Here is a 17,791-nt window from a genome sequence, read left to right on the forward strand (position 1 = left end):
TTTAATGATACTTAAAAATTCTGGACATAAATTGTTCTACTGACAACCCAGGAACCCATACCTTTGATTCTTTCAAGTTTTGATAAAAACTGGTCAGACAGAACAAAAGACAGAATGGGCACATGGGGGTGATGTAATATACACGCATGGAAAACATGCCTGACAGAGAATGGAAAAATCTTGGCAGGACAAGAAAGAAAAGGTGGCTTTGATGAGAGACACAAGTTCAAGACTTTACAAAATTGGTCGCACATCTTCAATAGCTGATTCTAGTTTATAGTGAATCTATTTTTATAAAGACCCAGACAGGAGATTGGAAATAAAAACACACTACATTTTTCTTTAAGTGGGGTTTGCTTTATTTTAGCATGGTTATGGACAGAAGCTTTTACTTAAGGGAACAAAAGTGAAAAAAAAAAAAAAAAAACCTTAATAGCTTTGGGATGTCATAGAACACAGTTTTCCCCCTAAGCGGAGTCTTCTGTAAATGCGGTAGTAATACATGTCTATCTACACTTCTGGCTATTCGGCTACAGCATGTGGCATCAGGGAGAGCTATGCATAACATAATCAGTTAAGATTGTTTTCTCTTTCCCTTGAGGCATATCCACTAAGCATGCTTTATAAGAGATATTGGATAATAAAAACCAAGATCCAAGAATACCACAAACATCCTAGTAATCAGTGGATTACTTCCTTTTCCACCTAGTCCTGTGGATGATCTATCATTGGGAATCCTAACCAGGTATCATCACCCCGCAAAACCACATTCTGCCTTGCCCAGTAATAATAAGGTTAGAGTCCTGTGCCCTGCTCAATGGCCTATCCATAAAAATACTATATTCATCCAAATGAGAAGTCACTTAAATTATCTGAATACTTACTACAGGAAGATTAGCACTTAGAAACAGATTACATTAAAAGGAAAAGCACACATTTCATATAAAAATCAGTCATCTGAAGAATGATGAATATTTTTTTTTAATGCAAGAGAATGTCTTCAGATGCTTGACATGCTCTTCAAGTAAACTTTATCAGGATATGCAAGACTGCATGTGCTTGTTTAGCCACAGGGATATTTTTCATTTGTTTGAGTTATTAATGAATTATAAGGTTTGAGTACTTACTTAAAGACAATTTGTAAAATCCATATTTACACAAAAGGTGATACTCACTCACACCTTAAGGATAAATGTAAAGACACTATCCATGGATCAGGCTAATGTCAGTGGGTAAGGATGAAAAGGCATTTACATCTATGGGCCCATGTTCAGTAAGTACTTCCATAGCTTTTTAAAACAAGAGAGTAAATGGCCTCAGCACAAGACGCTGGGAGAAAGATAACAGAACACATATAATTCAACCTGACTCATAGCCCAGTTCCCCCAAGCCCACCCATTAACTAGGTGGTTCATTATTAATTAAGCTGGTTTTATTTTTTGGTTAGTACAAATTACTACTCAGGTTGGATTGTGAGTTCAATTCTTTCACTGCCCAATAATGTAGACAAAGGGAAAAAAAAAATTAGTGGTCACAGACTTCACGTCTCATTCTGGCTGGTGGACCTGGAGGTGAAAGAATCAGGTATATCTTAAAAGTATCCAGTTCTATGTCTCAAAAACAACTCAAAAGTAGAAGCTTGCCCTGGGGTTGGCTAGTGGTCTGAAACTAAGCCCACAGGGTAGAAAGTAAAATGGATTCCTTTCTAAGCAGAGGGCCACCTTCCTTCTTTAGAAGCCTAGAGCGTAACTTTGAATATAGCTCTGTATGCACTCTTTTGTTTCCAATGCCAGGCATTCAAATGATGGCCACAGCACTTCTCAGTTAAAAGGAACTGAAGAGAAATTACTCTGAAGACATCATCCCTGCACACCTTCTTCACATGTCCATCAAAAGTGACAAGGTGCTTTTCCAGAAATGGTAGAGATTGTTTGAAATAAATACAGAACCAAGACTAGCCCAAGTGAAGTTAGACATGACCCAAATGGAAGTGATGTTTTCATTAGTAAATCCCAAATTATAAGGGAGCACACATTCTATCAAGTTGGAATAGTTAATACTTTTTAAACTTTCATCACATTTAAAAAAACAGATGCTTGGCTATCTGCTTATTAAGTCATAAATATTAACCCCAAAGTTATTTATAGATCTAATATACTCATGGCACTCTTAGCTATTAGCTGCGTTCTTTCAAATAGCAACTTCAGACATAATAAACACAATCCTCTTAGTTTATTATTCTACTTTGTAAGATTTTCCATTTTTAAAAAATTCTATTTATTTATAACCTGCCTGTTCCAGAAAAGATTGAAGGTGGGGCTTTCAATTAAGTTTATAAAAAAAACTATATCCTTCAAACTTTACAGAGTTAAGAAAAAAAGCTAAAAGCTTTTTATCATAACCTTTTAATTTTATCCTCTTGCTTGCGGGCATGCTGTTTAAGTAAAATGTTCTCATCATGCAAACGCAAAAATCTGTCTTCCAGTTCTTCACGACTGACACGTGACACTGCCTGGCGAGTCTTCATTGTTCGTGCAGTTGAAGTTTCTGAAAAAATGCCAAAGTAATTAATTCTTAAAATAGTCACTAAAAACTGATAACTGCTGATACTAAAAGAAACTCTGATAATTTCCAATTTTTCAACCTTTCAATTTTTCCTATTTTTTGGTTTTATGAAAAAGGTTTCATGCAGGACAGGTTAGCCTCAAATCTATGTGGCTAGGATGACCTTGAACTTCTAATCCTCCTCCCTCTAATTTGCAAGTGCTGGGATTACAGGTATGCACTATCACACTCAAATTCCACCCCCTTCCCACTTTGACCTGCAAATTAAGTCATTTTTCTTTAGAAAATGTTATAGCATTGTTCATGACAATGATCTTGGGTGAGATGGAGCATCTCTGTGATTAATACGTCACTTATAGTATTAGGGATCTGAGCAACAAATGTATTCACTAGCATAGACCTGGTCACTTTTTCAGAATATAGGAAGGAACATATTCAAAGGTTTCTAATTTCTATTCTGGGTGCTGTAAAGCCCTACAGTTGAGAAAGTCAGGCTACCCGGTCTGGGAGCACAGCTCAGTGGCATACAGCACATGTCGAGCAAGCATGTGCAAGGTTTAATCACTAACAAGGCAGCAATAAGAAGTCCTTGGATCTGCGAATATATATGTATTGTTTTACAGACGCAAAAACTGGAACAATTTGGTGAACATAATATGATTAGGACTTTTTTTTTCTGAGTTAGGGAGCTAGGATATAGAAACATAAACTATAAAACAAAAATCCTCTAAAACTTAAAAAAAAAAAAATGAAAAGAAAAAAAAAAAAAACCCCAAAACACCCTGTCATTTGAAAACTTCACAGATCATTTCTCTACAAGCTATTTACTATATTGAAAATTAACTTTTAGAGCTGACATAGTGGCACATGGTTTTAATCACAGCATTTGGGATGCAGGGGCAGGTGATTTCTGTGAGTTCAAAGCCAGCCTGGTCTACATTGTGAGTTCCAGATCAGCCAGTGCTTCATAATAAGATATACCTCAAAAACACAACACAACTCAACAGACTTCTGTAACTTTTAAGTATATATACATATTTAATTTTCAACCAGATGTTAAAGACTGAGGGTAGTTACTGATAATAAGGATAGTACTTACACAGTACCAAAAACCAATAGTTATAAGCACTTATTAGCATTTGAATACCGGATACTGGTTCCATAATTTAAAGCAAAGCCTAAAAATCCTTCCTTTTCATAATATTTGTGGACAATTTTGTTCTCAATGACCAATAATACACTGGCTACCTTCTGAAGGTAGCTAAATCTTGCCATTGACATCATTATAATCAAAAGGCACATGGAGAGTTCTTAAGATACATTTTGAACCTTCAGCCTCCTACTAGCAAAGTCAGTGGCACAGGGATTTGACTGGCATTGTCCACAAACATGAACCTGGCTCTCTTTAAAGCAGTGCTTTGCTCTCTCGGCTGAAAGTACTCTTCAGCTCTACAGGAACAACTAAATGATAAAAGGATAAAGAAAGCCTTTAATGTATATTAATGTGATTGAAAACTCACTATCACTTGCATAAACAGGCCATTTTGAGATACTCTACTTGAAAGGCAAAAATTTTAAAATATGGTATTTCCTCTCATATAAAATTTAAACATAAAGAAGTGTTTTAATGGTGAATGTGATTTAAACCAGGCAATTCGGTTTGGAGGCCTGATACTCTATGCAGTTTCTACTGATGTGTGGAATTTTAAAAAGATGATTTATAACAACTCTTTATCAGAACAGAGGGGGATCTTGCATTTGCTATGAGCTGTTGATAATTGATGCATGTAGTAAAATACCACATGTGTTTTAAACACTCCATCTTGTTTAGTCCAATCAAGAGCTATATAGTTACTTAAATGGCTAGGTTTGTATGACTATCAGAAATACTTTAAATTAAAAGTACAGAAATTACTGAACAAAGTTCATAACTGTAATAAATAACAGGTGGCCATACCTTGTAACCCTCCAACTCCAAAGAGGTTTAGACCAATATCTTTCACCGGCAGGTCTCCTGCCGTCTCATCACTTGGACCAGACATGGCCTATCTGTGGAGAAAAGAAAACTCAAACAAACGCTCTCTAAGTTATTGCATCAACTATGCAATGGAATGAGCCAAATAAAGTGAATAAGAAACTAGAACTTTAATGGACATGTTATTGCCCACATGTGCTGCTTGAGCAAGATGAAAGCTCCTATTCTAGAAGGAACACTGCATCCAATCATGAAGACTGTCTTCTTTCTGCAGAGTACTCCCTACAGTTTTCTTAGGAACTGAGTGAGGTAAGATTAAGCATTCCTCCTTTTCTTATCCATCTATCTGAAACAAAAAGAAACCTTTCCAAAGTTAAGAAATACTTCCTGTCCCTACTCCTTTCCTTAAAGACAGCATGGATTCTGGAAAACCGAACAACAATAACAAAACAACAACAAAAACAAACTCAGGTCATGAACTTGAGGCAAATAGTTTATTCTATCATCTAATAGATGGTCATTAAATTTACCTAATTTTAAAAATAGAGCAAATGATACCTACCTCATAGTTACTCTAAAAGCAAGTGAGATTACAAACTTAAGGCATTTAGCAAATGTGCCAGGGATGTGGAGAGTCTAGGAATGCCAGCTGTCTGCATGGTGTGCAAATGAATAGCCCCTTACAAGCTCCTGAAAGAGGTTCCATGTGTTTATGACTTGTTTTCACGTCTGTTGCACCCTTCCTTTGTTACTTCAGGCAGGTTCCAGGGATGAGGCACCTCAATATATTGGTTTGTCTTGCTTGCTCTAGGACTTTTAGTTTCTTTTCTTTACAGAAACATACCACAATAACTTAGTTTTGTATGTGGATGTGAATATACAGTGCATAATAAATAAATAAATAAATAAATAAATAAATAAATAAATAAATATTTCCACTTTGACCACCCCAGAAAGTTAGATGTAAACTGTTAGTGAAGAGCCTTGTGAGGCACAGACTTCCAAGTTCTAGAATGCTGGTTGTAGAACGTGAAGACCAAGAAAGTAGAGAGCTTATTCATCTAGTCTACTTCTGTCTCAGAAGTTGGTTCTGAGTGTGGCACACTCAGTAAGCAGCATTCACTGAAGAGTCATTTGAATGGGTAAAGGGAGCTCTTGGATTTCAACATCTAAAAGCTGAGACTTGGCCTATGATGATTATGTATCTCTGCATGAAGAGTATCTCCTAGAGAGGGTCCAGGACTTTGCCTAGGACTCGTATTAGGCTGAGAACCACACTGCCAGGGACTTATATCTCAGAGAATGATGACAGAAGACTATGCTAACACACACTGATTGCTCTGTGCCTACAATATGCTCATGTAATGGTTACTACACAAATGGTTCCTGATAAACAGAAGCTAACATAAACTAACTCAATTGCTCAAGGTCATCTGCCCAGGAATAGTTTGGTGATATTTTTGGTTATCACAATTGATAAGCAGAGTGTTACTGGCATGTAGTGGGTGGATGCCAGCAATGAAGTATAGGATTGATGTATAATGGTGAGTTTTTGGGCCCAGAACATGACTATTGCAGAGGCTAAGAAATCTTCCATCATGCTGCATGGCCTCCCCAACCCCACTGCAAATCCTCCCTCCTTGCTCTCTCTGCTCCTCTTACACTGTTCTCGGCCTTCTTCAATCTCACACCAAAGGTTCTTGCATTACTTGTCTCCTCAATGTCAGGGCTCAGACCAACTGTCACCTAAAATTTCTCTTACTATTATCCCCTGTTAGTTTTCTTCTCAGTTTCTAGCTTTTCCTTTTCAAGGGAAACTTACACTGTCCAGGCTGACTTCAAATTCCCCAAGAACACCAAGCACTATGGCCTCAAATTCTCTATTCTTTTCTTCCTTCCTTCCTTCCTTCCTTCCTTTCTTTCTTTCTTTCTTATGGCCTCAAATTCTCTATTCTTTTCTTTCTTTCTTCCTTCCTTCCTTTTTTTTTTTTTTTTTTTTTTTTTTTTAAGACAGTGTCTCTCTATGTAAATCTGGCTGGCCTGGAATTTAGAGATGCATCTGCCTCTGCTTTCAGAGTGCTAGGATTAAACTGCCACTATTTCCTGTGTAAACTCTGGATTTTTCATGAGTGTGCCATCATACCGGGCTATGGCTTGTTTCTTACAGCAACAGCCTCTGTTATTATTTCAGAGTTGTTCAGTCAAATTTGTTGTCTTATAATTCATTATTAATTTAGCACATTATATTTTCACATTCTTTTTTGCTTTATTATTTGTTCCTGTACCATCCTCCATCTCTCTAGCGTTCTCTCAATGGTCCCCTTAATCTTCCAAGTAGTCCCCCTTCTACTATCTGAGGTCACATGGTGGGCATCAATGTTCACATTTATTGAATGAATAAATGAATGCCAGGCACAAAGTTTAAACAATGTCTTTGCCTATAATGGCTTTAACAGACTATGGGAGTATTCAGATGAGAAATAATAAAGATAGGCCGCTAGGAACTGACTGTGGCAGTGGGAACTTGAGGCAAGGCCTATTGCTGAATTTGAGGCCAGCATAGGCTAAAGAGGTATCAAGGCCAGCCTGCGGTATATTTGAAGACCCCATTTTTAAAAATCAACCACCACCACCATCACCACCGACAACAATAACAGAAACAAGTGCCTCGGAAGGCTTAGGTTCTAAATCCAATCCCAAATTCTGGGAAATGGAGCTAATTGTGACTGTGACCTTCGAATTGCAGGGTTGCCAATTCTTATCAGCTAGGTTTCTGGTTTGGCAGGCGGTCAGGGCGAACTGATGCAGGCCTGTATGTGGAGGTGTGTCGGGATGGACTGCTTTTCACGCAAGAATCCCAGGCCTTCCCCAGGCCTCGGAGAGGACCCTAGGCCCTCAGCTGTGAGGCAGAGGGAGGGCTGGCCAACCTGCTTCGGCCCCCACCTCACAGGGTACTCACCTCCGCGTTCGCTCTCAGCTAGCTACCGTTGCTATAGCGCCCAGAGCGCGGGCTGCCGCAGGCCCAGAGGAGCACGGGAAAACATGGTGAGTCCCGTTACCACTGGGAAATGTAGTTCTCCCTGGGCTCCTGGCCGTCGGCGGGTCGCGTAGCGGACTGAGCTAGCTAGCTCAGCTGGCTGACTTGAGAAATTCGGCACTGAAGCCCAAGGAGTTCTCGGGAGTCTCGCAAAGCATCCTGGGAAGCGTAGTTCTTGAGGCTCTTAGAGAGAATGGAGCCAGGCGGGAAAGAGCTGCTGAGAGAACTACACACAGGAGGCGGGGTCCAGAACGAGGGTGGACGCGGCCGACTGTGGCGAAGAAGGCTTTAGTGGCAGCATGAAGCGCGCCCAGACTGCGGAGGAACGAGAGCGTGAAGCTAAGGTATGTGGGGCTCTGGGCATCTGGAACTCTGCGTTAGTTCAGGGCTAGGGGCAGGGAAGCCACAGACCAGCTAGGATGGTGAGCGGATGCTCGGCGTTAAGCCAAGGGATGACAGGGCCTTGTTTGCAAGAGACCTGCAGACGTGGTGTGTATGTGTGTGTGCGCGCGCACGTCTATGCTGTAGAGTCATATTGCACTGCAGATCTAGTACATGGTCAGAAATGAAAAACTAGACATCAATGTCCGTGTCCTGCTTCTGTACCTATTCCGTAGTTTTATCTGTAGCCACTCTCGTGCCTCAGTTTACCAGATGATTATGATCTTGCTATGTGTGCTTTCTCAGCCTGTAGCGGTTTCCAAGGCCTGAGTGCAGCTGAGATAAAGTATCTATTCGGTGTCACGTATTTACTTGGAACATTGTCTCTGGTGATGTAGTCTGCGTGGTCCTCACAGCTTAATACACTTTACCTAGCTTCTGTGGTTAGTACATTCCTAGTCTCTGACTTTGCTGTTCAGCTTCTGACAGGACATTACATGGGATGACAATAATAACAGCAATAACAGTGACTTACTATTTACAGAAATTATTGTATTAAATGTATTGAATGCATAATATTTCATATTGCTGCATCATATGGAAAGACATAAATTACATAAGTAGAGTATAAACAGTCTGTTCTGCAGATGAGGAATGGGAGCTCAATGTTTTCTTTTCCCTATTTCCAAAGTTGTGACCTATTGATTTGTCCTAGTGTATCAGCATTCAGTCCATTCTTTCATTTCTATTCCCTTGAACAAATCTAGCATGGTCCCTTAAGAGGCTTGCTACAAAAGCCTCCTTATTGGGCTACCTTCACTCTAGTCTTTATCCCCCTCCTTCCCCAATTATATGCTGCTTCTCACACTCTACTAGAGAGTGTTTTTTTTTTTCTTCCCCCAAATTTAACTCTAGTCATGCCCCATTGGCAGCCACCTGTTTAAGTCTCTCAAGGGTCTCTGCCACTTCTGATAAATGCAGAATTTCCCAATGGCTTGAAAGATCCCATCTGATTTGGGTTCACTGTGCTTCTGCAGCCTCAGTGGACACAACAGACTGCCTGTCAGTCATTACAGCTTTATCAGAAGTCCCTCTTGTCTGCAGTTCGTTGGGTCAAAGGCCTTGGACATGCAATTTGGTGCTTATTCTATAGTAGGTAAGCATTGGCAGTGAGGATCAGTGGGAAATAAGACAGGTCCAGTTCTTGCTGTCAGAGTTTTGTCTTGAAAGAGAGCCTGTCTTAAGGCAGTAAACCTAAGGATTTAAAATTTTGAATATACTATGTAATGGCCTGAATTATGTATTTTACAGATGTGGAAACAGAGGCTGGCAGAAGTCATCCCTTGCCCACAACTGTTTGTTTTCTAGGTGGGATCAGGGGCCAGAATCAGGTGCTATGACTATGATCTCCTAGCTCTGTTTTCATTTCTGTTTGTGAAACACATTGACATGAAAAGCAAGTTGCTGGCCTATTTGCTGTTGAAACATTTCTGTGGGTGTTTTTTTTTTTTTCGTTTTTTTTTTTTTAATTAACTTGCTCCTTGAATTATTGGCTGAAATGAAATACAGGTAGCTGTTTTAAATCGTAAATAGAAAGTGTCCAATGATTGTTCTTCATCCTGTTCAACTGAATTGAGGTATAACTCATGTAGAGTATCTTGTAATTTATTGTGTATAGCGTGATGAATTTTGACAGTACATACATGCAGAATGTTCCATAGAGAACATCATGATCCCTTTAAAAACTTTCTGTACAGCCAGTTTCTTCCCTTTTCTTCTTCTTCTTTTTTAACCCCTAGGCAATCACTGTGATTAGCCACTATTGTTGAATCTATGTTTTCTAGAATTTCTTAGATAAGCGGAAACATACACTTATGTATCCTGGTGTCTGTTGTTTTTATTAATCATAATTTTTGAGATCGCTACATGTCAATGCAAATACTATCAAGTTATTCCTTTTCTACTGCTGAGTAATAGTGCCTTTTGTTTGATGCCACATTTATTTACTCACCTGTTGCTGGGCATTTGGATTGTTACAGGTTTGGGACTGTTAAGGCTCTAAACAATCATGTATCTGTTTCTGTTTATATTGGGTAATGCATTCATTTGTGTGTGTGTGTGTGTGTGTGTGTGTGTGTGTGTGTGTGTGTGTCTGTTTGATGACTGAAGCTCTGCATTGTGTTTCTTCTTCAACTACTCTCCACCTTAATTTTGAGACATGGTCTCTCCTTGAACTTGAAGCTCACTAACTGGGCTAGACTTGTTCTGTGCTGTGATTACCAGGCATGTACTGCACCTGGCTCTTTACTTGGGTGCTGGAGATCCAAACTCAGGTCTTTTTGCTTGTGTGGCAAGCATGTTACCGACTGTCTCTAGTCCCAGAATGTTCTTTTACAACTAGATCATATGATGTGTAACCTTTGTGTTTGACTGCTTTCAGCCCAACATACATGTTCATACATGTTGAGGTTGACACATCTTGCAGCACATATCAGTGCTTCTCATTACCCAGTAGATGGTATTCCTATAGCCGGCCATAACACATTCTATTTATTTACTATTCTAGTTTGCTTTCTGTTGCTATGGTAAAATACCATGACCAAAAGCATCTTGGGAGGAAAGGGTTTATTTCATCTTATACTGTTTTTTAATAATTCGTCGTTGAGGACAACCAAGGCAAGAACTGAAGCGGAGGCCATGGAGGAGCACTGCTTACTTACTGGCTTGCTCCCATAGCTCTCATTCCTTTCTGATACTGTCCAGGACTACCTGTCCAGGGGTGGCACCACCCACAGTGGCCTGGACCCTCCCTTATCAATCATTACTCAATCAAGAAAATGTTCCACAAACATGTGAACTGGCTAGTCTGATGGAGGCAATTACTCAATTTAGTTTTCCTCTTCCGTGGTGACCGTAGTTTGTGTCAAGGACATTTATTGTTTGGTGAACAATTCAATTCTACTTAGATAGGATTTTATTGCTACGAAGAGGTGTCATGACCATGGCAACTCTTAGAACATTTAATTGGGGCTGGTTTACATTTTTGGAGGTTTAGTATTATCATCATGGCGTGAAGCATGGTGGCACGCAGGCAGACATTGTGCTGGAGAAGGAGCTGAGAGTTCTATATCTTGATCTGAAGGTTGCAAGGAACTTAGTTCCACACTGGGCTTAGCTTGAGCAAATATGAGACCTCAAAGCCAACCTCCACAGTAACATACTTCCTCAACAAGGCCACACCCACTCCGGCAAGGCCACACTTCCTAATAGTGCTACTCCCTATGGACCAGGCATTCAAACACAGGGGTCTGTAGGGGCAGTTCCTATCCAAACTACCATACTACTTTTTGCCTGTCATGAAAAATGATACCATGAACAGTTGCACCCTAGTTTCTGTGTGGACAAGATTTTATGTGGCTCATGATAGAGGCCTAGAGGAACTGCTAATCACATTGTAAGACTATGCTTTACAGTTTGCAAAACTGCCATGCTGCTTTCCACATAGGCTGCTTTACCCTACATTTCTCACCAGAGATTTTGAGGGTTAGCATTTCTTCAAGTCTTTGTCATTGCTTGTTACTTTTGTTTTTTTCATTGTAGCCGTCATGGTGAGCAGGAGGAGTATTTCATGGTGGTCTTGATTTGTAGTTCCCTGATGACAAATGATATTGACTATCTTCTTATTCACTTAATGAACATGTGTCATGTGTGTATCTTTTTTTTCTCCTGTGTGTGTGTGTGTGTGTGTGTGTTAAGTGTATATGGCTGTGTTTGCATGCATGTGTGTGAATGCATGTATGTAGAGGCTCATGTGTGCAGGGTCTTCCCCTATCAATCTCTATCTCTACCATTTTATTGAGGCTAGATCTCTCAGTTGAAGGCAGAACTTGCAGATATAGCTAGTCTGGCTAGCTGGCTTTCTCTGAGGATCCTCTGTCTATGCCTGATTAGCTCTGGGACTACAGGTAGACCCCCACTCCTACTTAGCAATTACCTGTCTTCTGAGAATGTGAATTCCCTTTCTTAACCACCAAGCCATCTCCCCAACCCTGAAGTGTATGTTTGAATTTTTTTTTACCCAGTTTTATTGTTGTTACCTTATTAAGTTTTATGAGTTCTTTATATCTTTTAAGTGTATTTATTGCCTCGGCTTCCTAATTAGTTGGGATTATAGTTCTGTGCCAATGTTATGCTTTTGTAATATTTCTCCTGAAGTCACAAAAGTTTCTTGTTTGCTTTTTAAATTGAATGCTGTCATTCTGTAGTAATTACCTTTGATTCACCTTTTCTCTTTGTAATAACTTAGATTATATTTTTTCCCTTGCAGCTGCTTGTACTGTACTATGTATTTTCCAAATCTGAAGGGAGGATAAGAAGATTGGACTAAATGTGTTGATGTATCAGTGTGCACATACATGTATCCATGCATTTTTTAAGTGAACTCTTCTTACAATGGCATGGTCCAGTAGTATTTGGTAGATACATTTGACTGAAGTTAGACCATTGGTTCTCTCAGATCTTTGCTATGAGAATAGGGATCCATACTTTGGACCTGGTGTTTCTCCAACTTGACAGTCGTCCCAAGATTGGACTACTCTGGGCTGCTGTGAGTCTCCACTGTGTGTGGGGCATGTATGATATCTATATGCATGCATGTGAAAGTGCATGTGTGTGCCTCTAGGGGCAAAGTAGGTGTGGTCTTCATTGAGTTTGGTATTCTTTTTGTCCAGATGATGTGCTTGTTATTTTAAGATAATGTGAAACTTACAGAATAACTGGAAGAATAGAACTTAGAACTAACTCTTCTAGGCCTCTTGTCTCAATTTACAGGTGCCATCTTGTTGTATCAGCTTTTCTGTAGTCCCCCACCCCCATGTATTCACCTGAACCATTACTATTGTTTAGAATAGTTTTTGTGTGTGCTAGGGATTGAACACAGGACTTTGTACATGCTGAGTAACCTCTGGCACTGAGCTGCTCCTGGCACTATTTTCTTTTTAACAAACCTTAACAGTAAAAAGTAGACATCAGCCTTCCTTACCCCTAAATGATTCAGCATATATTTCTTGAAGAACAGGGGTAGTCTAGTATATATAAATACCTTCAATTGTCAGTTTCAGAGATATTAATTTGTATGTAATACTTACTAATTCATAGTCCCTAGTCCCACTTGCTAATTGTTTTAAGAATATCTGCTTTGGCATTTTTTTTTCTTGGTCCAGGTGCCAATTCAGGATTGGACATTTCCTTTAGCTGAAATGTCTCTTTTCTGTTTTCATATAATCTGGTCTCCTTTATTGTTGCTTTTTTGGCGGTACTTGGAATGGAACCCAGAACCTTGATTATGCCAGGCAGGTGCTCTGCTGCTTAGCTACATACCCACCCCAATCTGTTCTTCTTTTTTATGTTTAATTTTTTTAAATATTTATTTATCATGTGTGTGTTCTTCTTTGCCTCTTTCTCTGTGTCTCTGTCTTCTTAGGTCTAGCTGTCCTGGTATTCACTCTGTAGACCAGGCTGGCCTTGAACTCATAGAGATCCACCTTTCTTTGTCTCCAAAGTGCTAGGATTAAATGTGTGTACCACTAGGCTCAGCTTTGTGTGTTCTTTTTTGTCTGGAATTTTGTTGTGATTGTTGTAGGTCATGCAGTTTGGGTGGGTATAGGTGTTTTGTTTGGACTAAGTGAGTAGAAAGCTTTACAGTTATTTTCATGTTGAGAAGTGGAAGAATTTCACATAAACATTAGGATTTCTGGCTCCCTCAGACAGGTAGAATAGTCATAGCACCCTGTTGCCTAATTGGAGTTGAGAGGACTTGCTCCTGCTTTGGGGAATTTGTGTTCCATTGTGTAGCCAATTTTTGCCTTCACTAATTCTCCCTTCATTCCCCACTTCCCCCTCATCCAGGATTTAGCTTTCTGTGGTACCCATGTTCAGCCACAATCTCAAAACTATTAATATTTGCCTTGGCTTTTTCTAGAGAGCAAAAGACAGCATCCACAGAATGTTTGTTATAGTACATTATAATTGTTCTGGTTTTTTATTATTAGTGTTGACCTTTCAGTATGGGTTATCATACTCTTGACAGAGTTTATTATCCATGATTTTAGGCACTCTGGGGAGGGGCCTTAGACTATCTCCTAATCAGAAGGCATTCTGTGAGGGGTTTAGAGTATACCCCAGGGTAGAGGACACAGGTGTGAGGTGTTTAGAGTGTACCCCAGGATAGAGGTCACTGCTGAGAGATAGAGCATGAAGCTTGAGAAGCAGAGTCTTGGAGTGGTTACTTTAGCAAGCAACTTAAGTTCTTTGGCCTGCATTTCTTCTTTTATAAAATTGTTGATATGGTTACCCCATGGATATTAAATGAAATTTGTATGTAAACACATCTCTGTATCAACTAGAACATTCTTGTAGTATGGTAAAGGAACTTTTATACAGTACTTAGTTGTTATCACCACCTCCGCCACAACTGTTTGACCCGGAGATATTTGACCTAAATTCTAAATTCATCCTGTACCTTGATAATGTCTGTACAGTGATCTATTTCGACTTGGCTTCCAGAAACTTCTCTCCCATATATTCGAAATGGTGGTACTAGTTATGTACCACACTTTGGAAAATTGAAAAAAATAGTCACTCAAACCATTTTCTTTGTTCTGTTTAATTTCAGATGAAGAATGGTTAAGTTCTTCATGTTAAGGCTTGGGGCATGTGGGTAGTGATGGGGAAATATTTAGATTAAACTACACATGCTTACACAAATGCATACTATATATGTAAACATTATTATACTGTTAAATCTAGGTTCTGCATTTGAAAGAACATATTTGTCTTTCTGAGTCTGGCTTAATTCACTTGACATAATGATCTCCAGTTCTATTCATTTTCTTGTAGGTTGTTGTGATATCCTTTTTCTTTGTGGCTGAATAAAATCCATTGTGTACTTTGTCGGGAGTGGTCTTTGTGGGGCTGCAATCGGAGTCAGCCAAGTGGCCCCAAGTCTGTACCTGAGTGGGGGAGTGTGGATGAGGGAAAGGCTAGCTATAGATGATAAAGAAAGAGAGACAGAATAAGGTCAGGAGGGCAGATCAGTCAATACTGAAATGCCATGAGTTTATTTTTCACCATTCTTATATACCTTATCCAAAAAAGGGGACACAGTATCATGTATACAGAACAAACAGACTTTTCTTCCTCACTTACTCTATGGGTTCAGTAACCACACCTTAGCTCCAACTTCTTGTTCCCTATCCTTGAGGATCAGGAGTAGCCATACCTCAGATTCAACTTCTCCCTCCTTATCCTTGGCAGTCAGGAGTAGCCACACCTCTGATTCAGGTCTGTTGTTATTTAGACTAAGACAGCCAAACATCCTACTGTAGCCACACCTTTGACCTTTAGGTCTTATGACTTACTGAGGACAGCTTTGAACTCTCTGTCCTTGTGCCAAGATGGAGTGCAGCCATCTTTATGGGCACCCACAGTACATGACCCACTTTCTTTATCCAGTCATCTATTGATGGACTTCTGGGCCGGCCCCATCTCATGGCTATTGTAAGTAGCTGGCAGTGAATATGAATGTCCAATACCTTTGTGGTGGTATGTTTTCTTAGAAGCCTTCAGGTATGTTCTCAAATGGTATAGATGGGTCAATGGGCAGGTCTATTTTATGAGAATTCTCCATACTGATTTCCAGAGTGACTGCACAAGTTCACATTTCTATTAGTGGTGAGTGTGTAAGGGTTCTTGTTTAGATACACCTGTGGCAGCCATTCTGATTGTGGGGAGATGGGATCTCAAAGCAGTTTCACATTTATTTTGCTAATGGCTAAGGATGTTGGGCAGTTATTACAAATATTTATTGGCCAATTTGAAACCTGGTGATGCTTTCCACTGTGTTTTTAAATTTGTGATTTTCATTTCGCACATTTTTTTTTTTTGTTTGTTTGTTTTTTTGGTCTCCATTTCCTTGCTGGATTACCCTTCCCTGTAATTAATCCTATTGCTGATATGCTCACCATTTTACTGTCTCTTTCCTCTTTTTTCCTAACTGTAAGCTTTGGGTCTTGGGTCAAGGTAATCTGAAGGTACCTCTGAGCCACTAGTCACTAGTGGCCTTTGAAATCCACATCTGGCATCTAACCCATTTCAGGATCTTGAATTCAGTAATTGAGGCGGAGTCATGTTGCCGTGTTTTTTTTTTTTTTTCATATTTCTTTTGATTTTGTATCACTAATTATATACCTGCAAAGAAAAAAAAAAAAAAAAAAAAAAGACAAAGTTAAAACTAAGGAAAAAAGATCGCCTATAACTTGAAAACTAAGAAAAAAAAAAAAAGGTTGCTCAATAATGTTCATTATTGGAGCTGGGCAGAGGCAGGCGGATCTCTGTGAGTTTGAGACTAGCCTGGTCTACAAGAGCTAGTTCCAGGACAGCCTCCTAAGCCACAAAGACACCCTATCTAGAAAAAACCAAACCAAACCAAAACAAAACAAAAGTTCATTATTGGCCAAATGTCAAATTAAACAAAAAATAAAACTGGATGAATGCATGAAGGGGAAAAGCACATTTTAAAAAGTGAAGTTAAAAATACTGCGTAAAGTGTAGTTAAAACAAAAGAAGCAGGAATCAACATGGTGAAAAGGGTTGTTCTTTTGGCATCTTTGTGGTCCTGGAATAGTGGGAGACTTGAGCCATTGATGTGTGCAGAAGAGGACAGGGGTCTATTAGTGTTATATAGTTAACTCAGTGTCAACTCGAGAAGAGGGGTCCTCAACTTAGCTACAGCCTGCATTGGATTGGCCTGTGGACATGTATTGATGTTTAATAAGGATCAGGAGAAACAAATAGGCCGAGTAGAAGTTTATTCAGGGAGAAATAACTCACAACATAGACAGATGAACACCAGCAGGTTTCTGGTCCTAAGGATGCCTCCGGATGTACTCCTGTCCCCGTGCTGCAAGCAAGAGCTCTCCGAGCCCCCTCTTCAGCCTTAGTTCCCCCAGGTCCCTGTTCCCACCTCCCCAATGGGCGTGGTCTATGCCACAGGTGCAGACAAGGTGAATATCTCGCTACAGACGCGTGCGTGGGCATTTTCTTGGTTGCTAATTGATGTAGAAGGCCCTAGGACACTGTGGGCAGTGACACCCTTGGCTAGGTGGGCCTGCGCTGTATAAAGAATACCTTAGGTGAAGCAGGCCAGTAGACAGTGCTCATCCATGGCTTTTGTTTCAAACTGTCACCTTTAGTTCCTATGTTGGCATCCCTTGATGATGGACAATAACCTGTAAGCTGAAATATCCCTGCCTTCAAGTTGTTTTTGTTGTATTTTATCACCACAACAGAAAGCAAGCTAGGACAATTTATAAAGGATATTATAAAGGATATTATAAAGGATATAGCCATGCCAAATGGATGAGATGTATAGGGCCAGGAGTCCAGGAAGAGGCACAAAGCTTTGTGCCCTCTCCAGCTGTGCTAGCCTCCAGTAGCCACCATGTATTTAGTTATTGACAACTTGATTGGACTTAGGTTTGCCAAGGAAGTTGGGCACACACTGGTGTCTGTGAGAACATTTGAAGAATTAAATGAGGGGTAGAGACCCAGTTTGAATTCCATGTCTGGGATCCCAGCTAACAAGAAAAAAGTGTATCTGATTTTATCATATGGGAACCTTGTGAAGGAAGACCTAAAGTTTCAGGAGAAACTAGAGATTTTTATGTAGCTTTGGTGAAGAATTGCTAGTTGGATAGACATAGGGCTGGCTGAAATTAGATCCAATGGAAAAGCTGAATTGGAAACTCATGGGTTCCTGCCTGGTATATTCGTCT

General features: G+C 39.8%; 2 protein-coding genes across 2 annotated transcripts in view; one reads left to right on the plus strand and one right to left on the minus strand.

Moving 5' to 3' along the window:
- The window catches only part of Rpgrip1l (RPGRIP1 like), a 99,340-nt gene extending 91,611 nt beyond the window's left edge, over positions 1-7,729 (minus strand). The window contains exons 1-3 of the mRNA XM_051195123.1: positions 7,500-7,729; positions 4,523-4,614; positions 2,403-2,547 (exon numbers count right to left, since the gene is read on the minus strand). Of these exons, the coding sequence (XP_051051080.1) occupies positions 2,403-2,547; positions 4,523-4,607 (230 nt within the window). The 5' untranslated portion in view covers positions 4,608-4,614; positions 7,500-7,729. The remainder of the gene's footprint in view (positions 1-2,402; positions 2,548-4,522; positions 4,615-7,499) is intronic.
- A 60-nt stretch (positions 7,730-7,789) lies between these two features.
- Positions 7,790-17,791, plus strand: part of Fto (FTO alpha-ketoglutarate dependent dioxygenase) — a 345,911-nt gene continuing 335,909 nt past the window's right edge. The window contains exon 1 of the mRNA XM_051195118.1: positions 7,790-7,921. Within this exon, the coding sequence (XP_051051075.1) occupies positions 7,877-7,921 (45 nt within the window). The 5' untranslated portion in view covers positions 7,790-7,876. The remainder of the gene's footprint in view (positions 7,922-17,791) is intronic.

This window comes from Phodopus roborovskii, unplaced genomic scaffold (genome assembly GCF_943737965.1).
Source record: "Phodopus roborovskii unplaced genomic scaffold, PHOROB, whole genome shotgun sequence".
NCBI lineage: Eukaryota > Metazoa > Chordata > Mammalia > Rodentia > Cricetidae > Phodopus > Phodopus roborovskii.